This window comes from Mchenga conophoros, linkage group LG13 (genome assembly GCF_057382185.1).
Source record: "Mchenga conophoros isolate Kocher_MC1m ecotype Shallow Benthic linkage group LG13, M_conophoros_male_GT1.1, whole genome shotgun sequence".
Classification (NCBI taxonomy): domain Eukaryota; kingdom Metazoa; phylum Chordata; class Actinopteri; order Cichliformes; family Cichlidae; genus Mchenga; species Mchenga conophoros.
The window spans coordinates 501632-513826 of NC_140538.1; the positions used below are offsets into that span (position 1 = coordinate 501632).

The 12195-nt window shown below is 45.8% G+C and overlaps 1 protein-coding gene across 4 annotated transcripts in view; it reads right to left on the reverse strand.

Annotated features, from left to right (window-relative positions):
• Positions 1–12195, reverse strand: part of gbf1 (golgi brefeldin A resistant guanine nucleotide exchange factor 1) — a 77040-nt gene that overhangs the window by 22521 nt on the left and 42324 nt on the right. For 2 of the 4 annotated variants that reach the window (XM_085295877.1, XM_085295876.1), the window contains exons 5-17: positions 9750–9868; positions 9562–9670; positions 9042–9102; positions 5541–5595; positions 4205–4240; positions 3037–3181; positions 2707–2933; positions 2423–2591; positions 2084–2295; positions 1602–1700; positions 1317–1511; positions 281–473; positions 8–145 (exon numbers count right to left, since the gene is read on the reverse strand). In XM_085295877.1, coding sequence (XP_085152003.1) covers positions 8–145; positions 281–473; positions 1317–1511; positions 1602–1700; positions 2084–2295; positions 2423–2591; positions 2707–2933; positions 3037–3181; positions 4205–4240; positions 5541–5595; positions 9042–9102; positions 9562–9670; positions 9750–9868 — 1758 coding nt within the window. The remainder of the gene's footprint in view (positions 1–7; positions 146–280; positions 474–1316; positions 1512–1601; positions 1701–2083; positions 2296–2422; positions 2592–2706; positions 2934–3036; positions 3182–4204; positions 4241–5540; positions 5596–9041; positions 9103–9561; positions 9671–9749; positions 9869–12195) is intronic. The other 2 variants (XM_085295879.1, XM_085295878.1) reach the window with 1 other exon arrangement.

Sequence of the window (12195 nt, forward strand, 5' to 3'; positions counted from 1 at the left end):
GCCTCACAAAGGTCGCCGTCTCCCTGATCCTGTCTGCCCAGCCTCATCTTCTCGGCCATTAGATGTCCACTGGTTGGAGGATACACTGGTGCTTTTTCAGGCTGCGAGGGACTCAAACCATTGGTACTGCCAAGTCTACTAACATCTGTAAACAGAAGGGAAATGTTTTTACTGAAGCCGTCTGTGTCCAACGTTATTCAATCACATGACAAAGGAGAAAAAGACAGTAAAATGACACCCAAGCTGCATCTATGAGGTGTGAAGTTATCTGTGCTTATACCAGCTGCAGAGTCTGTTTCAGCTTTGGCTGCACCCTCTCCGTCTGCCAGCGCAGTCTCTGCTTGGTCTTGCTGAGCTATGCTGCTTAGCACCCTGGCCTGGCAGTGAGCTTCGATGCTGTCGATCACTGTGAGCAGCGCCTCCAGTGACAGGAGGTGGGTGGTGTACAGCTGCCCCGACACGGGAAACGCGTTCTATCGCCACAGAAGAAAAAACACTTTCACATAATACTCACATCATAATCTACAGAATATTAGCCTGCAAACGGTCTATTGTCCAGGTACATAATACTACCTGTGAATACAGTGTTATAATTATCGTTCCTACGACTGGACATGTTTGGCTCTGTTCTGACTGATCTTTTGTTTCTGTCTGCTTCGCTTGGATCAGCTTCGTCTGAGGTCATTTTGAAGTTGATGGACTATTTGACCACATGTGTACCACTGTGCAGCATCCTCTCTTCTTTTAAATGCCTGCAAGCTGAGGAGCCTGGCCGGAGGACTCCTCCTCCTGTTGGGAGACAGCTCTCTGCAGTCCTGACTCACACAAAACATGGTTCTCATGTGAATAACATGAGTTTATGTGATTAGTGCATGTTGTTTTTATTTACATTTTACACAGCCCAAGTTTTCGAGACTGTGTTTATACATTGATTCAACATCACTGTTGCACGGCAACCAAAACAGCTGACATGTGCAGTGGACGATGGGGAACAGGACGGTGGTGCAGTGAAACGGCTGGTTTGGAGATCAATGCAAATCTGCTTTCTGTTATCACCTGTATGTTGTTCCTATCACCTAAAACACTAATATTTTACAAGTGGTGACCAGTGTGTAAACAGAGCCAAACGTCCTCTGCAGAAAACACTCAGGAGTAGAAGAAATGGAGGACGCTCTAAACCTCTTCTAACAGAAAACTGGTTTCCATTATTTTGCCATTGAAATACATGGAAACAGAACAACTGCAGCAGTCTGCTCTCAGTACAAAAAGGTAATCAGGGCCTGTTCATCACTAGCAAGCCTTTCAGGGCGAGTTACCTTAGACAGCAGCTTGGTGAGGTCTTCAAAGAGGTTGGAGCAGTAAAAGTCACAGTCATAGTTAATGTAGAGCTCAGTGACAAAACTGGGGATCCTCCATAACTGGACCAGTGCCTCCAGAGCCACCTCCTTCATCTCGTAGGGCATCTTAATGTTCTCTGAAGTGATGATGTCTATGAGCTTCTTCAGGTACATCTGAGCAAACAGAGACATGGCCATCAGGTCCTCAGGGACTAACGCTATGAAAGCTGAATGACAGGAGTGTGGATCAATGAGAACAGCTACCTCCAGCTGAAACTTCAGGTGCACTCTCATGCTTTCAAAGAGCAAGAAGCAAACCCGTATGGATGAAGCATACAGGTTCATACGGTCCACACTCAGCAGCTGGAACACAGATGAGGTACTTCATCAGCAAGGCCTCATAACTACACCAGCGTACTGCCCTGCAGAGGACTCAGGCCTCGACAAAGAGAACCAATCAGTCCATCTGAGGTCAGATAAATCAGTCGAGAAGGTTAAGAGTAGATCTCTGGGTTTATAACCTAAAAACACTCCGGTCATGTCTGTCATTAGCAGTGAAACACAAATATATGGTGCTACACTTTTAGCCGTCTCAGTAAGGAACCTGGACCAGATGCTTTAGTTCAATAAAAAGCCAATAATCGCTAAAAAGACTCCGATCAGCACAGAGTTACCAAAATAAGACCGCGGCTTTGACGAGGACTGCTCCTCACTGTCAGCAATGACATCATCTACATTTAATTTACCTGGAACAGGTGTCGACAGAGCTCGTCTTTGACCAGCACTAACAAGGACTGGTAGTTAGGGATGTGTGCTGATTCCAGGGCTACAGTCAGCAGCTGCAGCCCCATGTGCATCATAGCATCAGTGTTGTGGCGGTCATGAGGGTTGGTCAGTGAAATCAGGAAACGAAACAGCTCTCTGAGACACGGCAGGCCATACGGGATGAGGGATGCTCCTACAGACAAGAGGCAAAAGGACAAGAGGTTAGAGAGAACCACTCTACAGCTGTCTTTATACATCACAGAAACGTGGAACTCTCAGATCATCTTCTGCCCTTCTTGCTAAATTCAGCTGGATCCTACCATCTCTTTGCGTGGACTGTGTGAAGCGGACGCCTCTGGGGTTGACGTAATCCATATCATGGACAGAGGCACTGTCTGACTGCTCTGTAATGGAGTCTTTGTCCTCCAGAACCTCAGGGATGGACTCCACTGAGGCTGACGGGGCTGGTTCAGCCTGCTGGCCCTCAAACTAGACAGAAAGAGGCGCAGCACAAGAGATTAGAGAAGGACAGGGAGAAGCGAGGAAATACAATGTCTCTCACGGAGCCGAAAATGTAAACAAGAGCCATTAGAAACATGTTCACCTGTGCATCTGTAGAGCCAGACTCAGTCCCTGTGAGTGCAATGGCTGCACCAGCGGTTGATGCAGAGCTGCACTGATCCAGGTCAGAAAGGTCTTCCCTGGAAGTAGTTTTTGAGCAGGTGTCCAGGCCGCTGTCAGTGGCTGTTGGGCTGCAGATAGATGAGGCAGAGCTGTCTGAGACAGGAAGGCTGGGATTGGACAAGCCCTCCTCCATGAACGGGACACCACCTGAGAACACAGGATCCAGTCATACAGCGCTCCACCAAAGACCTGAAAGCCAAGCTCTGCTTACAGACGGCTGTGAGTCCATTATTACGACAGCGCGTCCTACCCGAGAGGTTGTTGTTGAGCGTGCTGGGCTGGCTTGGTTCCATCTGACCGGAGGAACTACGGACCATGTGCCGAGGCGGCCGCGGAGAACGTTTCTGTTTCTTCCATTTAGATGACTCGCTCATGCCACCGGCACGCATCTTCAGCTGGAGGAAACACAGTGGTTCAGTGAGTCAGCTGGTCCATCATCACTGAGCAATGACAATGTTTCACTTCTCTTTATATCCAGATCATTTACACACTCGTAATACACAAGAGGCACCGGGACTCGTGTGGCATGTCTTCAGCCGGCGCTGTGTACCTGGAGTGGAGTGCTTTGAAACCAGATTTATATATGCTTGTATATATGCTCGTTATTGTATTAGTGACTCTTTATGACATGGCGTGCTGCGGGGAGAAGGTCATTCTAACGTCTCAGGTTTATCTGAGCACTTGACGACGTCTCGTTGGTAAACTGTCTCCATACTCTCGCACGTTACTCTCGCTTAGCTAGTGCAGCTTTGTTGTGTTGGCGTCTACTTGCCACATAGTTTGCACAGCACGGTTTTCTGCTGTTTTCATGCTACAGTTTAGAAACGAGCTCCTTGACTTGTCTGGCTGATTCTCCTGTGGCGCACTATTACAAACCATCATCTAAAGCAATGAAAATGATTGCACTGAACAGAATATGAAACGATCCCTGTATGCAGATCGCATAGCCCTGCCCCACTATGAGAAAGAGTCAAAAAAGAACAGGAAGAGACTTCTGCTGGAAGAATATTCCCTAAGGTTTTCATCCTCTAACTATTTATTTATTTATTTAACACTTGGGATAGTTGGAAGTCTGTTTTAAATAAAGAAAAACACACATACAAAAAAAAAAAGCTATCTGCTAACAGCTGGGACACATATTGGCAAATGAAATCCAACAGCTGTGTAGCCCAAATGAATTCAATCATTTAAAGTGTGATAATCCAGATGTGAGTATTACACAGTCATACACTGCTATGTGTCACACAATGACCAGCAGGATCTGCAGGCCTGCTTCCTGTTTGTGTCATGTCATGCCTCCATCTTGCCAAGGTCACAGGTAAAGGAAAAGAGGTTAAGGTAGCGAGGGTAAGTCAAAGGTTATTGGGAGAGAATCTATATACTGCCCTAGCCTAAATACTGAGAGTAATCTTCCTTACCTGCACACGTTTGTTTTTCCACAAGATATTGTAAGCCTCAGAAGAGAAGGGGAGCAGGCAAGGCCCGTGATTAGTGATGGATAACATTATCAGCAGATAAGTGGGACCAACACATAACACAACTGAGCATACACATCTATGCACGATGGGAGGAGTGCAAACAGTGCTCCGGATCAGAGTGCACAGTCACTGTAGGCTGTAACCAAGAGCAGCCAGCACAGATGTGTCAGTGGACAGGCAGACCATGCAAGAAGCAACAAGCGCTAAAACTCTGGGAACACCCCAATCTGCATCGAATACACATATGTGACGTGACACGTAACCAGCAGCTCAAAGGACAAACAAGGGTCATTGTTGTGTTGTGGTGTACAGTGCTGTACCAGTCAGTGCTTCAGAGGCAGGGACATCCACAGAAAGTCCAGACTGAACCACAACAGGCTTTCATAGAGGTGAGCACAGCTGACTGGATGAAGCCGTTTACTTTAACCTGCATCTGACTTATGTTTGCAGGGATTGAATTTACCTGTAAGCTCAAAGCGTCTTCATATTTAGTCATGTGATAGATCTTCTAATTACACTAAATATGTAAAAGATTTACACATTTAAAGCTGTAAAGTGATTTTGCCCATAAAGCCGGTGCAATGTAAGAATGAGCTTCAGATAAAAACTGCCATTAGAAGCTGCAGGAGCAGTCAGCAGCAGGCGAACAGAGCACCACAGTCACGGCTTGAACACCTCTCAGGGGCTCAAGGAGAAAACTCACCTAATTATTTTTGCATATACAGTACAAAGGACTCACAAATGTCATCTCTAACAGTGCAATAAAAGAGCAGCATCTGATAGATAAAGCCAGAGTGTAGCTGTTAACTCTTCTTGTTATCACTTAGTGCAACTACAACATGTAATTGCAGTCTACACCACAGCACCACTGTGCTGCTCACTGGTGGATACTGCAGAAATGTTGAGATGCTGATGTTTGATTCAACTACATCCTTAAAACCACCGATGTTTAACGCTCATGCGCTCATGCACTCCCACCAAGAAGCCATGCTAACCCTGCCAGTTAAGTACCCTGTCTACCCCACTCTGACTTGTGTTTCTATGCTGCTCTGCACAAATAACATCCTCAGAGTCCAGTATGACAGGTAGGGTCTGTGGGAAGGAGAACAGGGACACATCCAAGTACAGGAAACTTGAAAAGAAAACTAATAGTTACAAATAATAAAGTGGATCCAAGCACAGGGGGAGGACACAGACTCAGACGGAAGATTAACAAAGAATAAGAGAAAGCACGATGACAGCAAGCAGCACACATTCACAATCTCAGCCATGTTACCTTCTTCATGTTAGCACCAACATAACTCTTGGCCTCCTCTTTGAACTGGGGGAGTCTGTAAAGAGACATGAACATGTTACAACATCCCATCTACAGTCTAGGACATAAATCACCAACCTCGCCCACGCTGTGCATCTTAGATGATGGAAGCAAACACACCAACAGTCAAAAGACTGGACACACATTCTCATTTAATGGGTTTTCTTTATTTTCATGACAATTTCTATTGTAATCTACGGAGCTCATCTAATCCAGGTTTAAGGTCCCGTCCCAGACGGCTTGATGTCCACTCACGTTTTGGGTCATTTGATATCGATAAATCACGTGATAGGGTGGGGCAAGGTCTCCCAATGGGTTCATCCAAAACCTTGGCTGATACTGACCCACACCTGTTTTCACATCTTGGCTCATGTGATTGGGCAGATGATCAATGGCTCTCTTAAAGAACAGCTTCAATCTCTCCACCAGTTCCTCTTAGAACTGAAGAAGCTTCTCAGATGAAACCTCGTCAAGAAACTCAAAGAAGTCCAGTCACTGTTCCTCCCAAGCTCTTTCGATTATCATGACCTGGCTGACCGAGGCCCTACACAGACATGATAGCCTGAGCTCTGACTACCTTCCCTCTTTGTTATCATCCAATTACACGTCTCCAGTCCAAATGCCACTCCAGTATCTTTGCTGTTTCACTGAGAGGGTTCAGGCTTGCACAGGACAGACGCATCCCACGCTTGATAGCGTTGTGTGCTTGAAGTAGGCCTCTAGTGTTGCTCGCCATCAGGGTCCTGTTGATGTTGTGGTGTTCTAGGAATTCCAGGATCTACGAGGCATTTGTAGACTTTCTTGTACTGACGTATTCATGTACTGAGCCATGTGCCTGTGCATTATGTACTCTGCCACTGAGAGCACACCTTGGATGGCTGAGTGGAGAACAGCTGGTTTATTCTCATGACTTCCTTCTCTGGTGTACCTGTTCAGGCAGTAAGCCGAGGCCATGCTTTGCTTGGCAGTTTCTAAGGCATGCAAGGTAAGGTATTCTTCATCACACCTTTCTCCAGCTCTAACAGTTCCCCAGCTTCCCTCCACACCGCCTTGATCTTGGACCAATCTTGGAGGGTGAGGATGATGACATCTCCCCCCTGATGTCCTGGCTCCTCTTCGCCGTAGCATTTATATGGTACATTGTTAATCTCTAGTTGTGTTAGCAGTTGCTTCTTCCGAATATTGGAATGCTGACCTACTGGTTGTTTCGCCGTCAGTCTGGATGTTGGCTGTCGAATAAGGCTGCCACGATTACGTCGACTATCAAAATCATTGATGACTAATTAACAGCTCATTACAGCAAATGTAATGTGTCTGCATGACAGAGCCAAAGAAAAACAAATTAAAGTTGTTTTTAAATCAAATTGGACTGGTAGTCTTTGAAAAGTGTCCAGTGACTGATTTGTTGAAGTCACAGCAGTAATTCTGTGCCATTCCTTTATTAGCGTGTAAACCAAAAGTTCACGCCTCCCTGTTTATTTAGGCAGAGGCTTTAAATAACTGCTGTATACTGGCCCAGAGGTGGTAACTGGCTCCTGCACGGACACTGCTTTAAAGTTATTTAGTGCATCCTTTAGCCCTGAACCAAAAGCCAAAACACTAACAACGACTTTTTGATTAAAACTCTACAAAAGTACAATAATAAATAATAAAAAAAACCCAAAAGAAAAAACATATAGCACTAAACACAGAGCCTGTCATAAGCTGCTTAAGAGGAAATATTACTGTAAGAGTGTCAGCACATTCAGTGAAGCCACAAACGTTCCCCAGGCATCACACAGAGTATGTTAGTGTGTGTCACCAGGTTTCTGTGAAGCTAAAGCTTCGCTAGAAAATGATGAGATTAGAGCTCATCAACATCCAAGCACGCACGCACGCACGCACTGTGCGAGCCAGCAGCCTTCTCCTGACATTAGCTCAGCGTTAATAGAGTGTTGTTCTGTAAGCACGATTATTGGATGATCTGTGGGTCCAACAGATTAACATGCTTAATACGTTCAGCAGCCAATCTAAGACTGAGCTGCTGCTCATTACTCTCTGATGGAGGTGGGTGAGGGTGGAGGGCATCCCAGACTCACATCTCTATTATCTGGGGTCTGTGGACAAGCGGGGGGCTGGGGCTGAACACGAAGGAAATGAGCTGCGAGTCGTATGTGTGTCTGTGTGTGCGAGAGTGCAGGATGAGAACAATAGAGTAAAAGTCCAGACTCCTTCATTGCACCTGCTCGTGTGCTGAAATGTCTGTTAGTGAGATTTATGCTAACACAGTCAAGTCTTGTAAGAGGACTTGATAACAAGAATCCAGGCAGCAAATAACAACTGGACTGCTCGGAGGAACTGGCAGCAAACGGCAACAACCTCGGCAAAAACTAATTCTGGACTTCACTGAAAGGACGATAAGCTAGTGCTTTGTGACAAACCCCATGTCAAATAGTCTTAGTTAAGAATGCACAACATCAGGGAGGAGGTGAAGCAAATCACACCTTTAATTTAAGCTCTGTTTGTTATCCAGCTGCAGTCGGTTTCACTCACATCAGCAGACATGCTTTTGCTGATTGCTTCTATGTGGCGTTGCTGGCAATGCTAACTCAGTGCGTGATGTGTGTGTGCTTAATATTTATGGGGGCTGGAACATTGCTGCTGAATCAGAGAGCAGCTTTATCTATATGCAGATCATACAGCATGCAGCTCAAGTGGCTCATCCCTTTGTCTGTGACCACATGTGCCTGGCACTCCTGAACACATGGTGTGGACGATGGTGCTGTGAGTGAGTGAGAGGGCGGTTTGATTAGACCAGACCTTCCCAAAGTGGGGGGGTGGAGAGCCAATGCAGGGGGGGAGCGGAATGAAAATGGGGGGAAAAAACAAAACGCTTGGACGCTGCTAGCATGGGCGCCCACAGAAACACAAAGCATCGCTGAATATGTTTCCAAACCAACTTCATTCTAAGCCAAAGACTAGAAAATATGGTGAAGCAAATCTGCCCTTTGGCTTCACAAGTGCCGAGGTAGGTCTCCCTGCAGGATTGGTTTTCCCTTTGTCGGGAGCAGCGCTGTTCAAATATCAGAATAAACTTGGCAAACTTCATATACAGAATCTTACATTGGAAGAAACAGACTGAGGTAACAACAGCTTGTGGTGAGTGTTCTGGTCAAAAGACAAACATTTAAGACACAATAAGCATTTCTCTCACAGATCTTACTGAACGTGTGATCATGTATTTAATGTGGACACAAAGCCTGTCAGTGAGCCCACAGCTCACAAAGCTCTGCCTCCACTTTTCAGGCTCTTCTGAATATCCTGCCATGAGGTGCTAACCTGTATCTCTGGCAAACTTACTATGGACATTTATTTTAAGTTCCAAAACGAGTGTGTTTGTCTTACAACCTTCCTCATTTATATTAAAGACTGTCAACTTGCCATCTGCAACAAACCACCAACACAACCCCGTCATTTATTTACCTGGAGAATAACAGCTGCACCATGTCGACCAGTGTATGTTCAGCCGTCTTCCTGAGGAGCTCTGCACACACAGACATTAGAGACATGAGAACCAAAAACTGCGTGAGAGAGGAGACGCCTCTGGGTGGAGACAGTTTAAGACATAATTTGATATTTTTATGTAAATAACAGGACTGGACTAGAACCTCACAGAAGACGGCGGTACAGCCGAAGAACAGGTCGTCCAATAAGATGAATAAGATGTGAAAATGTCTTCTGTTATCAGTGTGAGGCTAATCTCACACAAACACTGTACCTAATGTCGAGTCCTCAGGGTCAGAATGATTTAATATTCTTATTATTTCAGCTTTATTCTTCACTCCCAGCCTGTCTGAGTACCATTTCACAGGCATTAAATGATAAACACTGCATCACAGGAGCCGTGTTGTGAAGGAGCTGCTGGAATGTGCCAGTAAAACTTGATCAAACTGTTTCCAATAAGGATGCAATGCTTCCTTGAATTAGCTTCAAATAAACTTACCACTCAGACGCATCTCAAAGCAGATCCTGAAGCAGGACTGCATGATCTCACAAACAGACTCGTTGGTCAGGTGGGCTCCCACTGGTGTCAGCAACAAAGTCCTCAGGACCTGAAGCAGCAGGTACAACTGTACTAACATGCATACTGTGGTTGGCAGTGACAGCGCTGACCAAACAAACGGGGCATACCTGTAGAATTTTCATAAGGACAACTTCATCACTGGCCGGGTCTGTTCCTACAAATCTAGCGTGCGTGACGGCGTCCGCCATGTTCTCAATGGCCTCCGCTGCTGCCTCGTGGCTAGCATCTGCCAACAGACAACAAACAGAAGGTTCTCAGAGTCAGACTGTCGTCACTGAAGGGGCGCCGAAGAGAGACTGACTCTCAGACGCGTGTTCATTGATGAGGTCCAGCTCGACTGGACTTATGCTACATCGTCTTCATCTTGAGCTTTCGCACAGCTGGCTGAATAAAGGAAGACTTGATTCAGTCATCTCAAAACGTATGACGGCCAGTTTTGAGATTTCCTTCATTAATAATCAACTATTATTTTTGCTGCTGCAGAACATGTGGCATACACCACAAGCATATAAAATGATGTAGCACAGACAGTGTTGGGAAGGTTACTTTTAAAATGTATTCCATTACAGAATACAGAATACATGCCCCAAAATGTATTCTGTAACGTATTCCGTTACGTTACTCAATGACAGTAACGTATTCTGAATACTTTGGATTACTTAATATATTATCATGCTTTTTACAACAACGTGAATGTACTATTGCTGTGTGATTTATTACTATTACTGAAGGTCCGCGACTCCGAACTGTAGTAAAGGGACCTCTGACTAATACGGCGGGGTCCCTGTCGGCTCGTAGCCGAAAACTAGCTTTACTTTGTTGTGTGGGTCAACTTTTCTTGCGAGAGACAGAGAGAGGCGTTGAAAGGCTGCTCCAACGGAACTTATTGTTTTCGGAGGAAAACACGAACACGGTGTACAGTCGAGTCTTAATAGCTTACTTACAACTACACTGCCCATGATGCTACATTCTTTAGAGCTATGCTTGTAGCATTCTGCCTGTTAGCTTAGCACAACAACAACGAAAAGGCACTCTCTCACCCAGGAAACACACAGTCGCAGAGAGAGAGAGAGAGCGTCGCCCTGTAACCATGGCAACCGTAACGCTGCCGCCTGGAACAACAGAACGTAGCTGTCAAACAAAACCCAAACAGTCCTGACCCGCGACAATATGAAACAGGAAAGTACCGCAGTGTAATCCATTTATTTCAACAAAGTAACTGTATTCTGAATACCACCTTTTTAAACGGTAACTGTAACGGAATACAGTTACTCATATTTTGTATTTTAAATACGTAACGGCGGTACATGTATTCCGTTACTCCCCAACACTGAGCACAGAGCACCGTAAAGTGAGCATTTTTCCTCCAATCAGTGACTGCCAGATGTTCAGCGGTGACATAAATACAGTGTGAGCCATGATATCCAACACGTGGTGGCAATGAGCAACTATGAAGACATGTCCAACAGCATCCATCGACAACGTGCTTCAAACCGTGGATCTAGAGACCAGATGTGGCCCTTTATTGAACGTAAGCTTGGACAAACAGCTTACGTCCACCGACTCCTGTCAGAGCAACAGCCCCAGTGTTTTTGAAACCAGAGTGGCTGAGCCATCTTGTTTTTCTTTCCCACCATCCTCACGAGCAGCAATTCATTAACTAATAAGCAGGAGGGGGGGATTAGGACTATCCCAGCGAGGCAACAATGCAGCCTGTCAACATTAACACTCTGACACAACCTTTCCCTCTGAACATGTGTTTACTACATGATATGTAATTAAAGTTAAAGACACTTCTTGGGAATTTGCTCTTTGACAGATGGTGTGGAGAACAAGAGTCGGTGGTTCGTTTAAGGCTGAGAACTGGTTTCAGAAAAGTCCAGGGAGATGGAGTCATGCTGACATCCCTCCAGAGTCGAGGGCGACAACAACCGTGGAGGTCGTGTTGGAAACATCCAACACCCACACAGAGAAACTGGAGCCACATGGGGATCGAGCAGAGAGACAGAAGTGATAGAAAACACTAATCCTTCCTCTGGCACAGAGCGGAGGCAAGTGGTGTCCAAAGGTGGGCTATGGTGGGGGGGTTTAAAATAACACTGAGGAAAGGAGAGGCTCAGTGTGTGTGTGTGTGTGTGGGGGGGTAGCGGGGCTGCAAAGTCAACAGGGGGCTGAAACAGCTGCCACATGAAGTCGAGTCTATCAAACTGTGGTCCAGAAACACACACATTCTGTGGCATAACAGAGTGGGCGCAGAGGCAGCGACGCACAAAAAGAGCTCGAGCTGCACTCTGCATGACAAACCACACACAGGGAACACTTACTTTAATGGATTTATACTCGTTCTGTTCCTGAGCAGTTTGTTCACCTGGTCATCTTCCTAACAGCACACCATGCTGCTCTGCTAACTATGAGCTGTGGTTCTCGTCACAGAGCGGGGGCTGAACTACAATCAGCTTTTCACACACTGAGCATGCGTCCAAAGAACTAGTTGACTGTATTTACACTCATTTTCTTTAATGCTCTGACTGTGAGATTCAGCAAATGGCCCTG